The following is a 21,674-nucleotide window of genomic DNA, read 5'->3' as shown; positions in this document are numbered from 1 at the left end:
AATACATCCTTACAATAGTTTATACACATTCTCTATTGGGCATAAGTTACTTGACTCAAACCTTCCACCCAAAAGTGTCTTTGTCTGAAAGTGGTGTGTTAAACTTAGAGAACGTGCCGACGAATACAATTGAGCACATTGGTTGCGCTGGAAATTCATTTTCAAGTCAATGAATTGTATCACGAGACACCGATATTGTTCCATTGTTTGTGAGATTATCTTTTTTATCTTACGTAAATATTTTTATACTATTTTTACTAGACTACTCCTTTATTTACAACAAATGTAACTAATTTAATATATATTTGTATTTTATCACATAATTTTTATTATAAAACCTCATTTATAATATACATGCAATGACCCGGGGCATCACTCGGGCAAAAATCTAGTTATACATAAAATTGCATTACATCCAACCTGACCACCTATCTCATCTCGTGCAAATCTCAATAATTGAACCCTCCCCCTCCAAAGTGGCGGATCTTGGCCGAAAATATTAGAAGGGCTAGATTTAAATATTTTACCTCTTGCTCAAAACTAATCATTATACTCAATATTTTATGAGTAAATATAGGTTATTTATTCATTAACTAATTAATTACAATAATTTACGGGGGGCCTGGCCCCAAATGGCCTCGGTGGAAGGTCCCCTTTGCCCCTCCATCCCCCAACTTGGTGAGATTCAAAACTTAAACAAGGTCAGGACATTTATCATTTATGAATCTCATGTTAATTAGTACTTCGTATTATGTAACGTTATGGATTATGTGAAAATAATATATTCTAATAACGACTTTTTATAGTTCAATATATTAGAAAACTAAAGAGGAAGAAAAAAAATATGATACGTAAATAACATTTTGAATTTTCATACAATGGAAAGCTGTAAAAGCTACTCCGTAAAAATTTATTATAAGAGCCTTTATTTTCTATATATATATAGTCAATAAAATGTCTTTCCAAACTTTGGCACACAGAAATCACAACATAAAATAATGCTTACAATCCGGATCTTGAATGCTACATATAGATCATCTTTACCAGTTTAACTTAGTACCAATTATGATGATACTTAAAACAATATTGTTGTAAGTTGTGGTTATAACTTGTAATACCATCTTTAATCAAGTTTAACTTTCATCTTCAGGACTATGAATGTAGCTTGAAATGATGAATTCCAATATCATCTAGGGAGTTGGAGAAAAGGCAAGTGAGGTTCTCTTCACTAGGGAATTCACGATAAAGAGGCGGATCGATTTTTTTTCCTGATGTTAACTCTTTGATTGGACCATATATCTTCTTAGATGAGAGAAGGCCTTGAACAAAAAATGGAACGGAAATCCTAGGTACAACATTGTTCACGGTTGACCTATGGTAGATGCTTTTTAATAGGCCATTTAATACAATCTGAAAACAAATTGAAATAATAATAAAGTATTAGAATTACTAGTTTAGGTATATAAATCCATGAAATGTTTAGTTAGCTTGATATTTTGTAATTATAATGTTGAATGAAAATTTGTAGTTATTTACAGCTTTGCCACTTGATTGACAAATTTTATTAATCAAGATGACAAACTTGTATTTTCTTGTCAAAAAATCATCTTATTTTTTTGCTCTTGGTATATATTTAAAAGCATTCCTAATACGAAGTACAAAACATGTGCCACATGGCGCCCTTCACATTGGATTTGAAATATGCCACAACACTTGTTTATATATTAGTGATAGTGATTATATGTATGATGTTTATTTGTCTAATAAAAATCTCTATGATAGATATATATTTCCTAATCAATTATTGTTTTTTTTTTAAAATTCAAATCCATTTCCTATATATTCTTTACAAAAATAGTTAAAATTAATTATTAAAGATATGAGTGGGCCAATTGACCAGATTGGTAAATAAGAAAACCCCTAGCGACAATTTGGTAAAAAAACTTACTCCAACGACAATTTGGTAAAAAAAAAAAAAAAAAAACACCTAATCATATGCGACAATTTGGTAAAAATAATAAACTCCGGCGACATTTAGACTAAAAAATCTATTTTTTTTCCGACAAACTCTTTAAAAATCATAATTTAATTTGTTTTAATATTTTTAAATTTATTTTTCCATTTAAAAATTTTGAATTTGTAATACCCCGTATTTTTGAAACTTATTTTCCAATTAGTATTCTCTTAAAAAGGGTATTTTAGCAATTTATTTTATTTGAATTTTGGAGCCAAAATGATATTTGAATTTCGGCGCCTAAAGTATTTTAAAACTTAATTATTATTTTTTGATTTTAGATAAGATTTATTATCCATTTATTTTATTTTAAAAACCGGATTATATATTTCGGATATTTTAATTAAACAAAATTATATTTTATTATTTATTTAAAAGGGCCGAAAATTCCTAAATTATTAACTATGATTTTCGGATTTTCTATGTGTAGAAAATATGATTTTCTTAGTTATTTTATTTAGTGAATAATTGGAATTTTATTAATTAATTATTTTATACAATAAATATTATTTACACAATTATTTTTAATTCCTTAAAACTATCAAATTAATTCCCTAAATATCAAAAGCCACCATCATGGATTTTTGGGTGACTTATTTTGGTAAATTATATTTTTAATTATCTCCTCAAAATATATTATTTTTCTTAATTCTATTTCTCCATCTTTTTAATATCTAATCATCATATTTTCTTGCCATTCATTCTTCTTAATTATTCCCTAAGTAATTCCAATGTCCTTATTATTTTTCATGACATACATACATTCCATATTCAATTATACACAATCACCTTAATATCCAAACTTTCCTTAATTCTTTTACTCACTTCTCCAAGTAATCCCTTAAACCCTACTTGCCATAATTCTTCCCACATTCTCTTGTCATAATTCTTGCATGAGCTAGCCTATAAATACCCCTTCAAACCTCTCATATTCTTCACACCAAAAACCCAATTCTCTTCTTCTCTCTTATTCTTCTTTTCCCTAAACCTTTTCATACTTTTCTTCTCCTCTTTTCATACAAATATTATCCCGTATACCTTTGAAGCCTGTTTTCGGGCACTTCTGGTCAGTTTTTGGGGTACTGATGTTTCACAGAAGATTGTTTCTCTCAAAAAATCCTTGAGGTTAGTCTCAAGAATCACCCAATTCGGAGTTATATTGAAGGAGTTATGACCTCTGCAAGTTCTGCCTATTCTTTCCAACGAAAATTCAATTCTCTTTAATCATAATCTTTTATTTTCTTCATGGTTAGTTTTCTAAAATACAAATACCTATTTCAAAACTATAATTTTATATTAAAGTATTATTTTAAAAAAGTTTTATAGCCCATGCACATTAGATTTAAGTTTATGTTGTGATAACCTTATGGTTATGTTATTTGCAAGGTGTATTCGTGATTGAACTTTTAAAGTGCGAAGTGTTGATTGATATTCGGAATCAAGGTTCTTGAGGTTCTTTTTGTGTGATTTTTCTAGCAAGGATCAAGGTACGTTAGGTGGCTAGGTACCTTGAAAGTGATTGGTTTGAATGAGCATGTTTGAATGATTTTATGATGATTGAATTAAATTGAATTGAATTATGATTTATAAAATTAAAGCATGTTTAAATAAATTGGAGTGTTGATTTTATATCATATTTTAAATAATTAAAATTATTATTCATGTTTAAAGGGTTTGATTTTGAAAGCATGTGGATTTAAATAAAAAGGGAGTTGGATCTCCTAGCTACTAACTTGACAATTGGAGCTAGACTGTCAAAGCTCATTTTCCTATAATAGCTGCTAGATTACAACAACAAATTTCGATTGGGTGGTTTTTTTCACAAATTGTTTTTGTTGATTAACATAAAAGTAAGTATTTAAAGGGTGGTTTTTACAAAAATCCATGACTTTTGTTAATTAAATTTTCCAAATTATTTTCCTAAAATTCACTTAACAATCCCCCAAGCACAAGTATAGTAAAATATAATCAATAAGTCTTGTGTAATGCAGATGTATGTTAATTTTATTGTAAAACGTTTAGTTTAAGGGTAACTTTAATTCCTTAAAAGGTAACTTTTAATTTGTCGTTGGTAAAAATTTTATTTTAATGTGTAATTTTTGATAGATTCATGATTACATATTATAAAGACTAATATGATTAATCTAATAAATTACACTTCCTCTATTCTTTTTTACTTGGCCGGTTTTTTTATCACGCTTTCCAATGAAAAATTTTAACTATCAATATTTTATACTTCGTATCTCACAAATAATACCCTAAAGTAGCAAAAAATTGAAACAGACGTATGGGTGTTCATAAATCGGTCCGAACTGAAAAAATGGACTGGACCACCTTGGACCGACCCCGGACTGGACCAGACCGAATTAATCGGTCCGGTTTTCGGGTCTAGAAATTTATTTTCCTTGTCTTCGGTCCGGTCCGGTCCAAAGTCCTATAAAAACCGGCCTTAGACCGAACCGATTTTTTTATTAAAAATATGCGTGAAACCTTAAATAATGGTTAAGATTATCCTTAATAAGCTTAGAAAAATTTAAATGTATGAGCTTTTTTGTACTAAATATACAAAAAAAAGACGTTAAAGTGTAGATTTTCCTTTACTTTTTTCGAGTTTTCTATAAAATTATTAAAAAATTAGAATTTTTTTAAAAAAAATTCTTAAATCGGTCCAAAACGGTCCCGTCCGACCGATTTTTTTGGTCCGGTCCGGGTTTGTTCCTAGTTTAATCGGTCCGGTCTTCGGTTCTTAAAATTCTATTTTTCGGTTTTCGATCGATGAACAACCCTGAACAGAAGTAGTATATATTACAAGTAATATGCTCCCGTAGAAATTACTTATCATATATAAAAAAAATACGGAGTAAAAAACATTCTTTCTCCGTATTGTAAACACATATCACAATATGTGTTTAAAACCGCATCACAAGGAAACTAAACTAGTCTAAAAACAAAACAAACAAGGTGGGATAGACGTGTAAAAGTGTGGGCCGAAACAAGAAGAGGCCCAAAATAATGTTTGTTTTTCTTAAAAAAAACCGTAAAAATACAGTTGATATCTCTCTTACTTTCTCTCTCTACTTGCTACAATTACTTCGTAACAAAGTAGTAGACTCCAACAAAACAACCAAACACTCACATTTTGCGAGCACCCAAAATTTTCGCCGATCATCGTCAACGTCGATTTTCCCCGGTTTAAACCCTAATTTCGATTTCGTTTCCCTCTTCTCTCTCTTCTTGATTCATCTCTCAATCTTATTCGAGATTCAATTTCGTTTTGTTGGAAAAAGGGACGAGTTTTTTTCTTGATCCAAATTATTAGGGGTTTGATTTTGTATAATTCTTGTTTTTTTGGGGATTTTTTTTTTATCTTTGGAGTTTTTCGAGGGTTTTTTTCGGATTTGTGGGTTTCGCGCTTCATTGTACGGCTTTGTTTGTAACGACTTGATGACGGATGCAAATCTCAGCATAAGGTAAAGTTTGATTATAAACCCTAATTTTTGTTTTTTGATTTGATTTCTTGTTATTGAGAGGTTTTGGATTGGGATTATGATTGTTTGTGGTTTGTTTGTTGAGGCTGAATTGAATTGTTGAAATTTCGAATTGATTTGATCTCAAATCTGTGAGCTTGTTTTGAAATTGATATTGCAATTGTAAATTTGAATATGATTCGGGTTTGTAAGAAGAATCTTTGTATTTTTTTTGTGGGTTACTGTTTCATTGATTTGGAAAAATGTGGGATAAATGGGTTTTAAAAATCAAGAATTTGTGATTTTGTGAGTTCATTGGAGGGGTGAGATATTGGGAATTTTCGATATATAGCTCAGTATTATTAATTTGCTGTCTGCTGTAGTGTGGACTACATTGAAGCTATAGATTGTAATTCAAACTCAAAGTTGTGGATTAATATCTCCAATATTGAGCTATATATGTTGTAATGCAAACTCGAACTCAAAGTTCTATCTATGAATGTGGTATAGTCTGCTTGATGTGTTATTTCTGTGAAATTCGAAGGGTTTATTGAATAGGATAAGTACTAAGTAGGGATGCTTTACTGTTGATAATATTTCATCAAGAGTCAACTGTGGACAGTATAATGAATTTTTGAAGTTTTATTGAAAAATGTAGTTTGACATGATTTGAGGGTTTGGTTAGTTAGTTAGTTTAAAACATAAAATAAGGATATGTCTTTCATTTTAAGTGAACTTGAATTATTGAGATTTGTTAGCACAAAAGTTTTGCTGATTTTTTTTTTACCCCTCATAGAGCATGCTTTGCAAGTCCTGTTGTTGGGTGTTTCTAATTGCACTTATGTTTCCTTCTCTTCCCGGTCAATGTTTCTTTGCAATAAAGCTGATATTAATGATGAGTTTGCCTTTAAAATAACAAGATGCAAAGAAAAAACAACTTTTGATTTTGATTTTGATTTTGATTTTGATTTTGATGTGCTTGATTGTGCCAAACACATTAAAAGATTGTTTACAGTAACATTTTCCCTTCACTATAATTAATTTCTGTTTTTATATATTGGGATTTAATGTGTCATGTACTTGTGTTCCACATTTTTTTAAAAATTTACACTCTTCTGAATTTAGTCATTGTTATTCTGCAGGAAATAAACTGTGCTGTGATTATATCTTCTTGATGATTTTGTAAAGTAATCACCATTGTACTGCAGTAGATAAGCTTTTTAAAGAAGACAACATGATGAATCAGGTAGCAATTTTTTTATTTTTATTTTCTTTGTTTAAAGTTTTTTATTTTTTTTTATTTTATTTGTTTGGTAACTATATCCCTTTAGCACTTCATTTTGTAATCTATTATCAGCCACTTTCACCCAAAGATGAAAGGAACGTTTCTACCAACCCTTCTGCGGATGCAGCGATCACAGGGCCTTCAAGAAATGCCAGTGATCCTCCAAGGGCTTCAGATGCAGCTGTAGATAATAATACAAGCTACCCACCAAACAACTATGGATCTCTTGAACAAACTTACTTTTATGGAGGTTAGTTTTTCATTTCCTTTTCCTGTGTTAACTGTTTTGTTATAGCAATAGTTCATTTTTGGCCAATAACATATGGCTTAGTGAGTTTTGTTTTGCTTTAACTGTGAAGAGCTCTTGAAGACTCACTTGTGTCAGATAGGATTTTTTTTTCTTTTTCTTTTTTTTTTTTTTGAGAAGGCATGCTCATTAACTTTTGCTTTCATTCAGGATATGACAGTGGTGCTGGCAGTTGGAGTGGATATACGCAGTATGCTGGTGAGGGGTTGCATGTGGTACCTCCGGTGAGGCTTTATTGCTGATCTATTTCCTTCTTGTGCTTACATCTAGAATAAAATTGATTTGACTGTATTCCATGCCGTTTCTTTTCCATTTTACTCAGGTCATTTATGGTGACAATTCTTCTCTTGGATTGCACTCTCCTTATGGCTTCAATTCCCAGATGGCATATGGACAGTACTCACCTGCCAGTACGCCTGTGCCTCAGATAATGGTTGATAATCAGCTTTATTCACCACAACAAATTCCTGTTTCTCCCCAATATTATCCCCAGCAAGTTGGCAGCTCAATGCCACATATGTCAGCACCAATCCCAGTTTCTCATGCTGAGATGGTTAATCAAAAAGGTACTGTCATAATGGTCTTATTGCTAGTCGCTTGTTTTGTCACATAAAAAAGGAATTTGTTTGTGGTGATAGCTGTATTTTTTTTTCTTTCACAGGACACTTGTCCATGAATGCTTTGCATAACCATGGTTATTACAACTTGCATGGGATGTTTGGATCTGGTGAACCTTTGTCAAGTCCTTCAAATTCCACAGATGTTGGGTGGAGAACCTTAAATTCAACTGCGTACTCTGCTACTCTTGGTTCGTTTGACCCTACAGTTGGACAGGTTGGAGGCCTTCTTTTTAATATTACTTTTGTTGTCTCTACTGGGATAATTAAAACCTAGGTCAGGTGCTTATTATGTTTCATTTAGTTATGCCAATAGTTGCTTATTAACTCTAGAGTTGTCTCTTTGGTAATAGAAGTAATTCTGGGGTTATCATGTTTGGTAAAAAACACAGGTTTAGTTAATTTTTATTCTTTAATGATAATTAATTTGTTGCTTTTAATCTAAGAAATACTTGGCTGGCTGAGTGTTGATAGCCATTCATATTAACTTAACTCCTCATTGCTTACCTTTCAAATGCAGATGGCTCAACAGAGACCATATCCTGGCTATGGATTGGTATCAGATTATGTTGGTGGACCATATCACTATGATGGATCGTTTCAGAACTCAAATTACAGTGCTATACCTAACTCTCAATCAGGATTTAGTAACCGGAATCGTTATAGCTTTGAGAAGGCACGGAATCAAAGGGAGCAGGATTCAATGTTTGCCATCTCAGGTGATCGCAATAGAGGACCAAGGGCATCAAAGGGAAAAGGAAAGGGGACTGTTGGAAATGGCTCATTGCCTGGTGCTGATGCTGCTTCAGAAAATAACTCATTGACTGGCATTGCTAAAAGTGGTGCTTCTGCTTCTGGAGTGAATCTCGCTTCTTATAATAGTGCAGATTTTCCAACAGAGTATGAGAATGCAAAATTCTTTATAATTAAGTCTTTTAGTGAAGACAATATCCATAGAAGCATTAAATATGGTGTTTGGGCAAGTACGCCTCATGGCAATAGAAAGTTGGACGCTGCTTATCAGGAAGCAAAGGAGAAAAGCAACTGTCCTATTTTCCTTTTGTTTTCGGTAGGTTTTCCTTGACAGTTAGTAATTGCATTTTGAGCTCTGTTAATATTTTAATTTCTGCTGTGTGACAGGGATTGGAGATGCTTAAATTAGACATTCTTTTCATTTTTAGACTTGTTCGAATGATCTTCTTGGTTATACTGTCTTTCCCTTTGGCCCACTGATATGTTAACTTCCAGTGCCTCAGTAATGGGTATTTTAAGGGTTTTGTGTATTCCGGTGGTGTGTACCTTATGTTGCATGAGGAATGTATTTTCCCAAGACGGATGTAATGTCAATGCTAGTTCAGACACAATCGTAATTGGGCAGTAATATGTAATTTGATTGCCGAAGTATTGTAATATTGGAGACGTTCTTGTGGAATGTTTCATTAAGTGCTCTTTTTTCTCCATTGCTATGTTGAGTTGGATACTCATAGCTTAATTATGGGGGTGGAATTTGTTAGAATGTTATAATGGCTGCATCATTGTGTCTACTTGTTTTTTCTTGATAGAATGATCAAACAATGGCAACATGTATGCTGTCGTTCTTATTACGTGTTTAAGCTAATTGTATCTCATGCAATTTTATTGGACCTGAAGATTCTTTAATGTTTTTTGTATAGGTTAATGCCAGTAGCCAATTTTGTGGAGTAGCAGAAATGACCGGACAAGTGGATTTCGAGAAAAATGCAGATTACTGGCAGCAAGATAGATGGACTGGGCAGTTTGCAGTTTGTTGGCATATAATTAAGGACATACCTAATAGCAAATTTCGGCACATTTTGCTAGAAAATAATGATAACAAGCCTGTTACACATAGCCGAGACTCTCAGGAGGTATTAGTTTTATTTGTCAATACTTGTATATGTTTTGTTCCCATTTCTTTTCTTGCAAGGCCTTTTTATGTGCGTTCTTTGGGATTGGGAGGAACTGAATCACAACTGATATTGGGGAGGGTGGGGCGATAGAGAGCATTGCTTAATGTGGTTTTAGAAGCTGCTTTGTTTTTACATCCTATATTTTTTAGTTTCCTTCCAAGTAATTGCTGAATTAGACTTCTGCCAGTGTTGGCTTCTTGTTCCCACTGCACTCTTGTTTACATCATGGTCTGTACTAGGTTATTGCATATAGTTGTTGACTTTTCCTGCATGTTTTGTTATTTTGTAGGTGAAACTTGAACAAGGCATTGAGATGCTGAAAATTTTCAAGGAATATGATGCCCAAACATCCATTCTTGATGATTTTGAATTTTATGATGAACGGGAGAAGGTATTGCAGGAAAGGAAGAATCGACAGCAAGTTAAATCTAAGCCCAGTGTTTCTGAATCTCTTCCTGATGAGGTTTTGAATAATATATCTGACAAATTAGATCAAGCTCTCCATTTAGATGAGAATTGTAAAGATGTAGTGACAACTGAGAAGAGCAGCAGCGTCCAGCAAAGCAGTAAGGTGTAGTTAGTTGTGCGCATCAGCACCTGTCATGTTCTCTGAAAACTGATTTTAGGCCCTTTCTCATGTTATACCCCGAAATGTCTTCTTCTCAGAAAGGTTTAAAGATCCTTTTTCTTCATTGTCTGGGAGACATGGATTCCTCATACTGGATTCCTTTCGTTACTTCCTTTTTTTCACCTCTTTCCTCCTATCTTTTTTGACTTTTAAATCCTTTCATATTGAATGTACATGAGCCAGGCAGGTTCAGGTTCAGGTATCTGCTGTGGTTGTGGCAGGAGTGTTGTACGACATGCCTGGCTCTTTTTCAAGGTGTAATTTTAGTCCCATACTAAAAAAAAAAAAAAAAAAAAAAAGCTGTTTTTGATTTTGTTTCCCCCTCATTAAAAAAAAATATAATTTTCATTCTGTTACTCTTTCTACTTAAGTGAATTTCACAGCTTAGGTCAACATTTTCCTTTAATAGTGAGTTACTTTTAAGGATTTATGTAATTGCCCAGTATTTTTTTTGGGAATCAAATTAATAAAACATTTCTGCAAGAGCATTGAATGGTTGATACTTATTTTTATTTTTTTTGTTTATACGCAGTAGTAATTTTCAGCATGTTATGACTTTGATGTATATGCAGTATCTTTTGCAGCGGATCATTCAAACCTCTCTTATTAGTTCAAGTCTGTAACGTTTCTTAAATTTTCATTTTGCTGTTGTATGTACATGATATATAATCTAGAAATTTTTAACTTAATACATATGGGATACTGTGTTAGTTTTGTGCATTACATTTGAGTTATCATCCTTGTTGAACCCTTTTGAAACTTGATTTCACCATTATACAACCAAATTATCAAATGACCACAGGATGACTTTACATGCCTTTTGATATCAAAAATCAATACATTTGAGTAAAGATGAAAACAGTTAACATGCGTGACTGATCGACACTGCTGTGTATGTATCAAGGTTGGTTTTGCCACTGCTGAACAACTCCCTCTGTCATCCTGATTTTCTGGTAACTTGAAGGAGAAATATAGTCTTTGTTGAATGTTGCATGATCTCAATTTTCATGCACATCATACGCAGATGTCCTTTTTGCTTCTAACATGATTTTGTTGCAAATCGCTTTTCCAGGCAGGAGACTGCTCTATTCTAACTTAATAAAAACTACAAAGTAGTTATTTCTGAAATTGTGTCCTAGTCATTAAATTAAGAGATTTATTCAGCCCATTGGTGCAATTCGTGCAAACCATGAAGAGACATAGACGTCAACTGTCCATCACTAGTTCAAATGTCTTCACAACCTGCGAGTCTGAAGTTGAACGACCTTTCTTGATGGACTGGAATGAATAGGGAACAGAAACTGTAAACTGGGCATTCACAATGATGACTTACCACTTAACAGATTGCTTTCAGAATTTGAAGTTCTTTATATTCTGTCTTCTCAGCAATGTTTGATTAGCCATCAATCTGCCAAGAAAAGGAGAAAATGACATACATAAATCATATTGACTGAAACTAAAGGTTAAATAATGCAGAAAAGATAAAGTGTCGACACATTACCACAAGCCTGTAAACATCGTCCAGTTTGCATGGAAGAGCTCCAACAAAGGCAGACGCAGATCATTCAAAAATCCATAACTCTTTGGTGTTTGGCCTCTTCGCACTTTGTAGATACCTCAAACCCACATAATAAACTGATTCCTCCAGTGATCTATGATGAGCTCCAACCAAGTCTTTTGCTCACTCCTTTATTCTTCATCAGTTGCCTATACATCTCCGCCTCCTCCCATTGTCCATTGGAGTCCAACAAATTCGATATAGTTATATAATATCCATCATGTTTAGGATCAGCCTTGATAGCATGCTTAACAATCCTCAATCCAATCTCTACTTCATTGTGAATTTTACAAGCACTTAACAACGCCCCCCAAAGACCGCCATCTGGTGTAATAGGCATTGACATAACAATATCTTCAGCCTCCTGCAAATTTCCTGACTTCCCAAGAAGATCTACTATACAAGCATAGTGCTTTAAAGTGGGTGTCACAAAGTAATCATGCATTTTACGGAAGTAAAATCTTCCCTCTTCAGTAAGGCCCGCATGACTGCAAGCCAACAAAACACCAAGAAAGGTCAGTTCATTTGGCCTAACACTAGATTTTTCCATCTGTTTGAAAACCTCGATTGCAGATCCAGCATCCCCGTGAATGCCATAACAAGAAATCATCACATTCCAAGCAATTACATCTTTATCAGTAATGGAATTAAAAATATCCCTTGCCTTCCCTAGCTGCCCACATTTCCCATACATGTCAAGTAATGCCGTTGCAAGTGAGATATTTAACTCAACACCCATTTCTCTGATGTAGTTGTGAATTTTCATTCCCTTCTCTAAAGATGCTAAACGTGAGCAAGCCGATAGCACAGTGACTAATGTTGCTGTGCTTGGATTTGATCCTTCAAACATCATCTGTTCAAATTGTGCTAATGCCTGAGCCAACTCTCCCTTGAAAACACAGGCACAAATTAACGTATTCCATGTTACGATATCCCTTTGCATCCTCCCAAAGATGGTTTTCGCAATGGTTAACTTGCCACATTTTCCATACATATCTATAAGTGAATTGGAAACTGAAACGTCATCATCGAGCAGAGACTTAATAACATGGCAATGTATAGATTTTCCAAGATGAATTGTTCCCAACTGTAAACACGAAGAAATAACAGAGATTAGACTATTGGAATCACATTCAACCCTTTGATGTATCATTTCTCGGAAAAGACTCCCACACTTTTTCCAAAGGCCTCCTTTCCCATATTCAAAAACCATCAAGTTCCAAGTCTCTGGATTCTTCTCCTGTTGAGTATCAAAGATTTGTTCTGCACTGGCTAACATTCCAAATCTACAGTACATTGTAATCAATGCCCTGTGGACAACTTGGCCCCTTACAAAATGTCTCTTCATTATCAGTCCATGAAATGCCATCCCTTCACGGACCCAAATCGAATCACCTAATGACGAAAGCACACAGCTAATAACGATTTCATCAGGATATATACCACTACCTACCATTTGCCCAAAGAAGACAAAGCATTCAGTTACACACTCCAGTCTAGCATAAGCAGCAATAATCGATGTCCAACTGATAAGATCCTTGTCTCCAACTTCATAAAACAACTGGCAAGATTCTCCAGTGGTTCCCCATTTCGAATACATGGACAAAATTGATGATTGAACATCATGGCATAACCCATATCCAATCTTTATCGCTAACGCGTGCAAGCATTTCCCTTCTGTTAAAGCCCCTATGTTTCCACATGCTTGAAACCCTCCTTCAAGAGTTCTATAATTAGGCCTTACACTATCCTCAACTACATTATGCATCATACAAAGACACTCCAAACCCTTGTGACTCTCACCATTCCGTAAATAACCAATTATAAGGGCGGTCCAAGCAACAACATCTCTCACAGGCATTTCATCGAACACATTATATGCATCTTTCATACAACCGCATTTCGAGTAAAAATACACAAAAGAAGACCCAACAGCAGAATTCCCATCAAAAACACCAAATTTCACAACCAACCCATGAACCATAACCCCATAATCTAACGCCAACAACTCAGCACAAACAGTAACAACCATTGGAATCGTAAAATTATTAAGTGGGGTGTTAGAAAATCGCATACCCAGAAAAAATCCAAGCGCTTTTTCATAATTCCCACATGAAAAATGCGATTTGATGATTGAATTCCAGAGAAAAGGGTCTTTAGAACGAACTGACTCAAAGGCTTTGGTGGATAAATCAGGTCTGGAAAGAGAAGCATAGAGAGAAATGAGCTTTGATGCGATGAACACATTGTTGTAATTTCCAGAAACAATGATGATTGAGTGAAATGGGAGGAGAGATTTCAAGGGTAAAGAGTGATGAGAGAGAAAGGAATCCAAACGAAGATTTATGAAGTTGGTTAATTGAGAAGTTGTTGAAGGTCGAAGGTAAGTGTTGAAGAATCGCCTAAACAGGGAATTTGGGTTGAATTTGAGCATGGGAGAAAATTGTTTAGTGATTTTGATCATGTAGGCCTACCAAACTTGTTAATTGTTAAAGGTTAAAGGATTTTGGATTTTTTTTTCCTTTTTTTTTTTCTTTTGTAAAAAGAAACTACCAAAATACTTCCTCCGCCACGCATTATGTGCAACAAACCTTGCTGCACGTTTTCCAAGATAAAATTTGTTAATGTTGATTAACTAAATGAAAGGTGCGTTAGGAGAGAGAGTTAATGGCCACCACTACACCACCTTCCAGCAACATCCACCACCACCCCACTCGCCGTTACCACGTAACCACCACCACCCCACTCGTCGTTACCACGTAACCACCACCACCTTACCTAGGCCTACCCCGTAACCACCACCACCACCACCATGATCCGAAACCCCACCAGCCAAATCGCGGAACCCCATCACCTGAGCGAAATTGCGACAACATGAAACCTCACTAGCCAATTAATCGCGAAAACCCACCACCTGAGCGACGCAACATCGCGAACCCCACCATCCAGAAACCCCACCGACGCAACCAAGATCTGAAACCACCGCAACCAATCTCACCCAGTTCGCAACCACCACAAACCACCCTTTACACACTCTCTCACCACCGCAAACCCTAATCAATTTTCAGGATTTCAATTTCCAGAAGGATCGGCGACAATATCATGGAGGAGGAGGCCGGTGACTCGATCGGCGGTGGATCTCGGCGCAACAGGGGTAGGTTTGGGCGACAAAGGCGACTTGGGGGGGGGGGGGGGGGTTTCACGGAGACATCAATGGAGGAGTGGTGCTCAGGGGGGATTCGGGGTTGGGACTGGGTGGGTGGGTGGGCGGGTGATTTCGGCTGGTGTGGATCGAACCGTCGCTGTGAGAGAAGTGCGAGAAAAATGGTGGTGGCGGTGGCGGTGGCAGTGGCAGTGGCGGCTACGAGGCAGGTGAGAGAAAAGTTGGTGATAATGGTGGTGGAGGTGGTTGTGAAGGAGGAGAGAGATTGGGATGGGTTTAGATGATTGATTAATTAATTTTGGTTAATATGTTAATAACATATAATCTTAATCATTTAATATGTGTTAGTAAAGTTAACTAAGGGTACATTGGTCATTTTAAGTAAAAAAAAATACTAAAAGGGGAAAGTTTTAGTTTGTTGCAGATAATGTGTAACATCCATTTTTAGAAAATGTTGCACATAATGCGTGGCGGAGGAAGTAAATAAATTGAATAGTGCTATCTACTAAGCTTCTAAGCAGAACAGAGCCTATTTCAGCAAAGTAAGTGTCAACAGAGCATAGCAGAGCAAACTATTAATACTAAACAGAGTAGGGCTTAGCAAAGTAGAGCAGTTTTCAGAAGAGCAGAGCAAAGCAGACCATATCAGCTCAAAAGCACAGGGCCTAACAGTCTATGTCCACTCTAGTCGTCGTTTGTGGATCCTATATACTCCGCATTTGTTTTCCCTTAACTACGTGAATTAGTTTGACATAAATACCCTAAATTTATCTCACGGTCAACGACCTTCTTTCTCCCTTATTCAATTTCCCTCCATTTTCTTTCACCTTTTTGTAGGGCAAACCTCCTGTTTCATAATAATAATCTCATTTTTCATCAGCTTTTTCTCCAAGACTAGCTGATTTGTAATCGCCCTAGCTTTACCACTCTATCTTCATCCTTCTATTTTGAAAAATTTGCAACCCCTTCTACGAGATGCAACATAAATAGAATTTACAGGTCAAAAACATTCTTTTAGGGTTTGTAGTAGTCCACGATGTCTCTCAATTTAGGTGCAATGCCACAATTGCATTTATTTGGATACAACATAGATCGAAGAATGGTAGGATGAATTAGCTTAGACATCCAAAATATTAACATTTGAACAAGATAAGACACAAGCTATCCTTAAACCCTAAAACCTCGAATAACAAAATTCCAAGATTCAATTGAAACCTTAAACCCTAAATTGAAATCACTAATTATGATGATTTAATGAAATTGAAAACCTAAACCCATTAAATTAGAAATGAATTACAAACATAACTTTAAAAAATAACATGTTGAACTTGTTGAGTAATTGCCTTTGGTATCTTTAATTTCTTGTCCTTGTATAGCTTTTTGGGGTTGCATGATAATGAAATCAAGGGAACATTATAAATAGGAGGGAAGAAGTTAGATAGTTGGGGAAAACGAATATGTGGGCCCCACAAATGACAAATATGTATGAAATTGTTAATGTATAGTGCTATCCTAATTTAATCTTTTTCTTGAATGTGAGGAAAGCCAATTGTTCTGGCGTATCTCCCCTGCAAGACTTGACACTAGCTTGTCTGGTTTTCTTACATTCTATGATTGGTGCTCTGATATAATTGACAAATGTAAGGTGCCTAGGAGCTGGGAAGTGGTGATGATGTTGGTTTGGCAAATTTGGTGGCTGAGGAACTTGTGGATTTTTGAGAAGAAAAAAGTTGATCCTATGCTAGCTTGCTCAAAGGCTTCGACCTTGCTGGGTGAGTTTGAGGCCGCCATCTTGCGCGACCCTGCTGAAGGTTCACATACTGATAGGAGGGTCGATAATTGAAAGCCACCTAATGCTAATCACTTCAAGCTGAACAGTGACGCTGCTCTTCCTGCAGAAGGCAAAATTGGGGTTGGAATGATTGTTAGGGATGCTGTTGGAGATGTTATGATGACAGCCAGCATGTGCCTTTTTCTTTAATGCTCCCCACTAGAAACTGAAGCTCATGCTCTCTTGTTTGGGCTCACCTTGGCGTACGATGCAGGTCTAAGAAGGCTTGAGGTTGAATCCGATTGCCTCCAGCTTGTCAAAATGTTGCAGGGAAGTGTGAGAGAGAAGACTGTTGCACAACTTATAGCCCTTGATGCTGTCAAGTTGACTAGTATATTGAAATGTAACAATGCAGCACACGTCATTGCCAAGTCCTCTTTGGACCACGATGAGCTTTGTGTTTTGATGGAGGATTGCTCTCCTGATGTTTGGCCAGCTATCCTTGTTGACGAGGAGAATATCTAATAAAATCCCCTGCATGTTGCTTTTGTCAAAAAAAAATTAATTTAATCTTTTATTGTTTTTTAACATTAAAAACAAAATCATAAAACTGACCTTTAAAAGATAATTCTAGAAAAAAAAATGATCTTCTAAAAATAAGTTCACCTACAATTACATTAACTCGTTAATCAAAACGAAATTCAAAATATTGACTTGGGACTATGATGAGCATTTTATTGAGGACTAAAGAATTAAAAAAAAAAAAAAAAAACAAAAAAAAAAACAAGTGCGTAGTTTCAATAATATTGGTGTCACTATTTGTTTCTTCCCTTTATTTCTCCTTTCATTTCTCCTTCTGTTTATTCTCCATTATTTGTAGGCCGGTGAAGTGAAATTTGTTTTCAAATGCATCCCAAATCAAAAGTGTTTGGTTCGAAATTTAATTGCAGCACCATATGCCAATCTAGTAGTAACTCAATTGCTTAAATTTTGTGAAAACTAGGGGGTTTATTAATGCTAATTAATTGTTATTATAGTTGTAATGACATTAGGAAATTTTTTGGCAGCCAATATGTCTTCTTGACAGGTTGGGATTCTTAGGTGCAAGTGAGGATTTCCTAAAGTGAAGAGAACTTCGTAGACTCATGGCAATATAATCTAAGAAGAAGTTTCTTTCCTTTTTTTTTTTTTTTTTTTTTTTACTTCATTCCAAATTATACAACTTTGAGGCAGGTCAACAAGGACATACGTACTTTGAATAATAGATTGACGAGAAAATATTGGATTGGCAAAGAGATTTCACCAATGCTAATACTGTTGATGAGAAGAAAAGGCTAAGTGCTGAACATGACAAAGCAAAGAGAAAGTTGGTTATCATGGTTGAGAATTATTTCAATAAGCCCAATCTTAGACTTGTGTAAATTAACTAATTCTTGGCTGCATTCTAATGCAGCCAAGATGGATGCAACAAGCCAAAACGCTAGTCTTTATTAATGAAACGCAATTTGCTATTTTCTCCTTCAACTTTCCCTTCTTCTTGCTAGAATTTTACTGTATATCCCCCTTTCCTTGTTTCATTTACTTTGTACATGGTTTGATTCCTTTCTTCATTCAAATTACAAATTTGATTGCAATTTTCTCTCTCCATTTTCTTTTATTCTATTTGATATTTTCTCTCTCCTCTTCTTCTCTTTTAATCAAGATTTTCTCTCTCCTCTGTTCTTTACTTAATAATGGAGGTGGTTGTTATTCCTCATGAAATCATCAATGGAGATTAGTTTTTGTGTTGTTTATAATTAATTAGTTTAATTATGTTATAATTTGGCTAAAATTGAAATTGATTTTGTGATTTTTTACTGGATGGATTTCAATTGATATTTTTGATAAATTTGATGAGTTAGACTATCCTCAGTTGAATTTTTGAATTTGTTATAAATATTGATTTAATTGATGAGTTACTGATATTAGCAATGAATTTGATTAATTTCGATTGAATTTCTGAATTTGTGATAAATTATTGAATTGCTGCATTTGTTATGAACTTTTTTGTTATTATGATTTTGTTTTATTTTTTGAGTTGTTGTTTTTTTGGGAAAAAAAATGAACACGTAGTACTATAAAATGGAACATTTAGTACCAAATGAACATTTAGTACACTAAAATTGAACATTTAATACATATAAAATGAACATTTAACATTGATGTATACGTTTATCATTTACATTTTGAACATATATATATTTAATATGAACATTCTATTTCTATACTATGAACATTCATTCTCCAGAAGTGAGCAATGTACAATCACCAGACAATGAAAACTGTTATTCACTATGTATAATCATTGTGAACATTTTTTGTCCATTTTATGAACATTTATTGTGCAGATTATGAACATTAATTGTGCAGATTATGAACACTTTGTTATCTTTATTATAATACAAATGCAGTTGTGTTTAAGGAAGCCGAAGTATCTGAATAAATGTTGAAAGAAGTTGAAAGTGAGCAGCAAGCATTTGATTTGTACAATGATTATGCCTTTAAGATGGGTTTTAGTATAAGGAGGGGCAATGTACGAACAATTTTGTAACACTAACATATGGCGAAGTAGGAAATGTGTATGTTCAAATGCTGATCTGAAGGATGATTCTAAGAAAGATGTTTGTGGTGCTCTAGTTGAGCTAATGTTTCTTATTATGAGCAAATGTTATCAATGTTTGACAAGACAAGTTATTCATAGATTTATTGCTTTTTTTTTATTGAAATAATATACAAATTTTAATTACTTTTCAATATATAGATCTATTTTTTCATTTTTTTTATTATTATTATTCTGTATAATTTTTACAAATTAACAAAAATATTGAACATCTAGACTTGCATTTTTGAACATAAGCTTAACGTAAACAGTTGCTACAAATTCAACATAAAATTTCAATCTCAAATTTAATAACATTTGTCTTTCAAACTAAACATTCAAACACACTTAAATAAAACCACAATTTTTCAATATAATTAATTCACATTATCCTTAATTTTCTTCAATTCTTCTTCTTGCAGCCATCTTCACTCTATACCCTTCTCGATTGGTGGTACTTAGAATAATTTCTGCACAATATTTCACCCTGAGCTTCCGAATTTGATCAATCTGATTTCACAAAAATGAACATAGTATTACAGGTTTTGAACATTTATAAAAAAACAAATGAATAAACTTATAATTATGATTAAGACTGTTAAAATAACCAATTAATGAATATAGACCAGAATTGAAGATTTTCTTACTTAGCAGCAACAATAATTGAAAGAGGTTCATGTTCAGAAGCAATAGCAAGTTTTGCAAGTCGATTTTGAGGCATAATTATGTGGATCTAAGAATGAATATCAAAACAAAGAAAATGAATAAACTTTATATTAATATGAACATTGTCTAATAATATTTTATTTACTCTGTTTCTTGTTCTGCATGTTTTGTAGAAGAATTTTCTAATTCTTCAAAACCTTGATTATCATCATGTGCAGAAATAGTACGCTTCAGTTCTATTGTCTGGTCTATGTTCAGATGTTTTTGTACCACGTTCAGAAGGTATATTTTCATTGTGTCCAATTATAAACTAGTTAGTATATATACTATTGCTTTACAAGTCTAAAATAGTGCACATAAAAGATTAAAATATGCACAACAAAATAAACATAATGAGTTTATAATTTTTAAAATTGCACAAGTTTAAGGTAATACAAATTGAATGGGAAGTGCAAATTGAACATTCTATTTTGAAAACTAAACAACATCTATTAAAAAATGTATATCAACAAAACATAAATGAAATTTATCAAATATTAAATAAAATGTTTAATTACACTTGTTTGCTAGTTTCAACAGAAGGTTGATCAACACTATCTTCTTTAGTAGGCTATTCAACATCTTTTTCTCTGTGTATAAATTGGAATACACAATTACTAAAATCTATATCATAAAATCGAAAAAAAACTATGTAAAAACGAACAAGAAGTGAACAAAAATGAATTTTAACAAAAATTAAGGAAATTGCATACCCTTCTTCATTGAGGGGGTCCGAAATTTCTACAATATTAGTGTTACAAGTTCCAAAAGTTTGTTGTTCAGAAATTTCTTTTGTTTGTTCAGAAGGATTTGAACGTTGTTCATTTTCTCTGTCATAAATTGTAATGTACAATAATCATATTTCTATTGCATATAGTGAATATAAGAATAATAAAAATGAACTTAAGTACAATAAATATGAATATTTTTACTGTAACAAAACGAACATACTTGTCATTTGTACTGTTTTCATCCTCAGTTCGAACTTCTTTTTCCAAGTCCTTTAAGATTTTTTGATCTACAATTGGACTTTTTACCCCTTGCTTCTTTTTCTTTCCAAACAATTGAGAAAGAGTTTTGTTTAATAAATTTAGGGTTTTTAGTGCAAAATTAAAATTCATATAACCAACAATATAACAATGAATATTTCAAATATAACAATGAATTTCGATTCTTACGCATGATCTTCATCATCTGAACTACTTGTATCTTCTTTGGGTTTTCTACATAATTAAAAAAAAAGAACAAATACTTCATAATTTTCGACAAAAATAACAAAAATTAACTTAAAATGTAAACTCTAAAAAATATGAACAATATTCATAGAATTGGAGAGAGAAAACTAGAGAAATTCAACATAAATTATGTTAATTTTCGAACTTACCCTTTTTTCGGAGATGGTTGAAGCTTGCTTGCCATGGATTTTCAATTTTTTAGAGAGAGAATTTAGAGAAAGCTAGGAGAGAGAAAACTAGAGTGTGGAGAGAGAAAATAATTTGAAGTTTGGAAGTAAATGGTTTTGGTGGGAGAAGTTGGGAATTAATGGAATGACGTTTTTTTTTATGAAAGATTGGTGTAATTAGGCATCGGGTG

At 33.7% G+C, this 21,674-nt stretch overlaps 1 protein-coding gene and 1 pseudogene across 2 annotated transcripts; one reads left to right on the top strand and one right to left on the bottom strand.

Moving 5' to 3' along the window:
- The first annotated feature begins 5,085 nt into the window (after positions 1 to 5,085).
- LOC145591545 (YTH domain-containing protein ECT2-like) lies at positions 5,086 to 10,564 on the top strand. Its single transcript, XM_081648033.1, has 9 exons — positions 5,086 to 5,484; positions 6,624 to 6,727; positions 6,839 to 7,016; positions 7,224 to 7,297; positions 7,396 to 7,639; positions 7,735 to 7,907; positions 8,211 to 8,759; positions 9,364 to 9,576; positions 9,908 to 10,564. Exons 2-9 carry the CDS (start codon positions 6,716 to 6,718, stop codon positions 10,193 to 10,195), a joined length of 1,731 nt encoding a protein of 576 aa, XP_081504159.1. The 5' UTR covers positions 5,086 to 5,484; positions 6,624 to 6,715; the 3' UTR covers positions 10,196 to 10,564.
- A 383-nt stretch (positions 10,565 to 10,947) lies between these two features.
- Positions 10,948 to 14,244, bottom strand: LOC145591544 (pentatricopeptide repeat-containing protein At4g39952, mitochondrial pseudogene; annotated as a pseudogene). The gene is made up of 2 exons (XR_014102320.1): positions 11,748 to 14,244; positions 10,948 to 11,654 (listed from the first exon to the last, which is right to left on the bottom strand). The product of XR_014102320.1 is annotated as a pentatricopeptide repeat-containing protein At4g39952, mitochondrial pseudogene (transcript).
- Between the last annotated feature and the right edge of the window lie 7,430 nt (positions 14,245 to 21,674).

Source organism: Chenopodium album, chromosome 18, assembly GCF_948465745.1.
Source record: "Chenopodium album chromosome 18, dcCheAlbu1.1, whole genome shotgun sequence".
In the NCBI taxonomy this organism is placed as follows: Eukaryota; Viridiplantae; Streptophyta; class Magnoliopsida; order Caryophyllales; family Amaranthaceae; genus Chenopodium; species Chenopodium album.
This window is presented reverse-complemented; position numbering and strand designations above follow the sequence as displayed.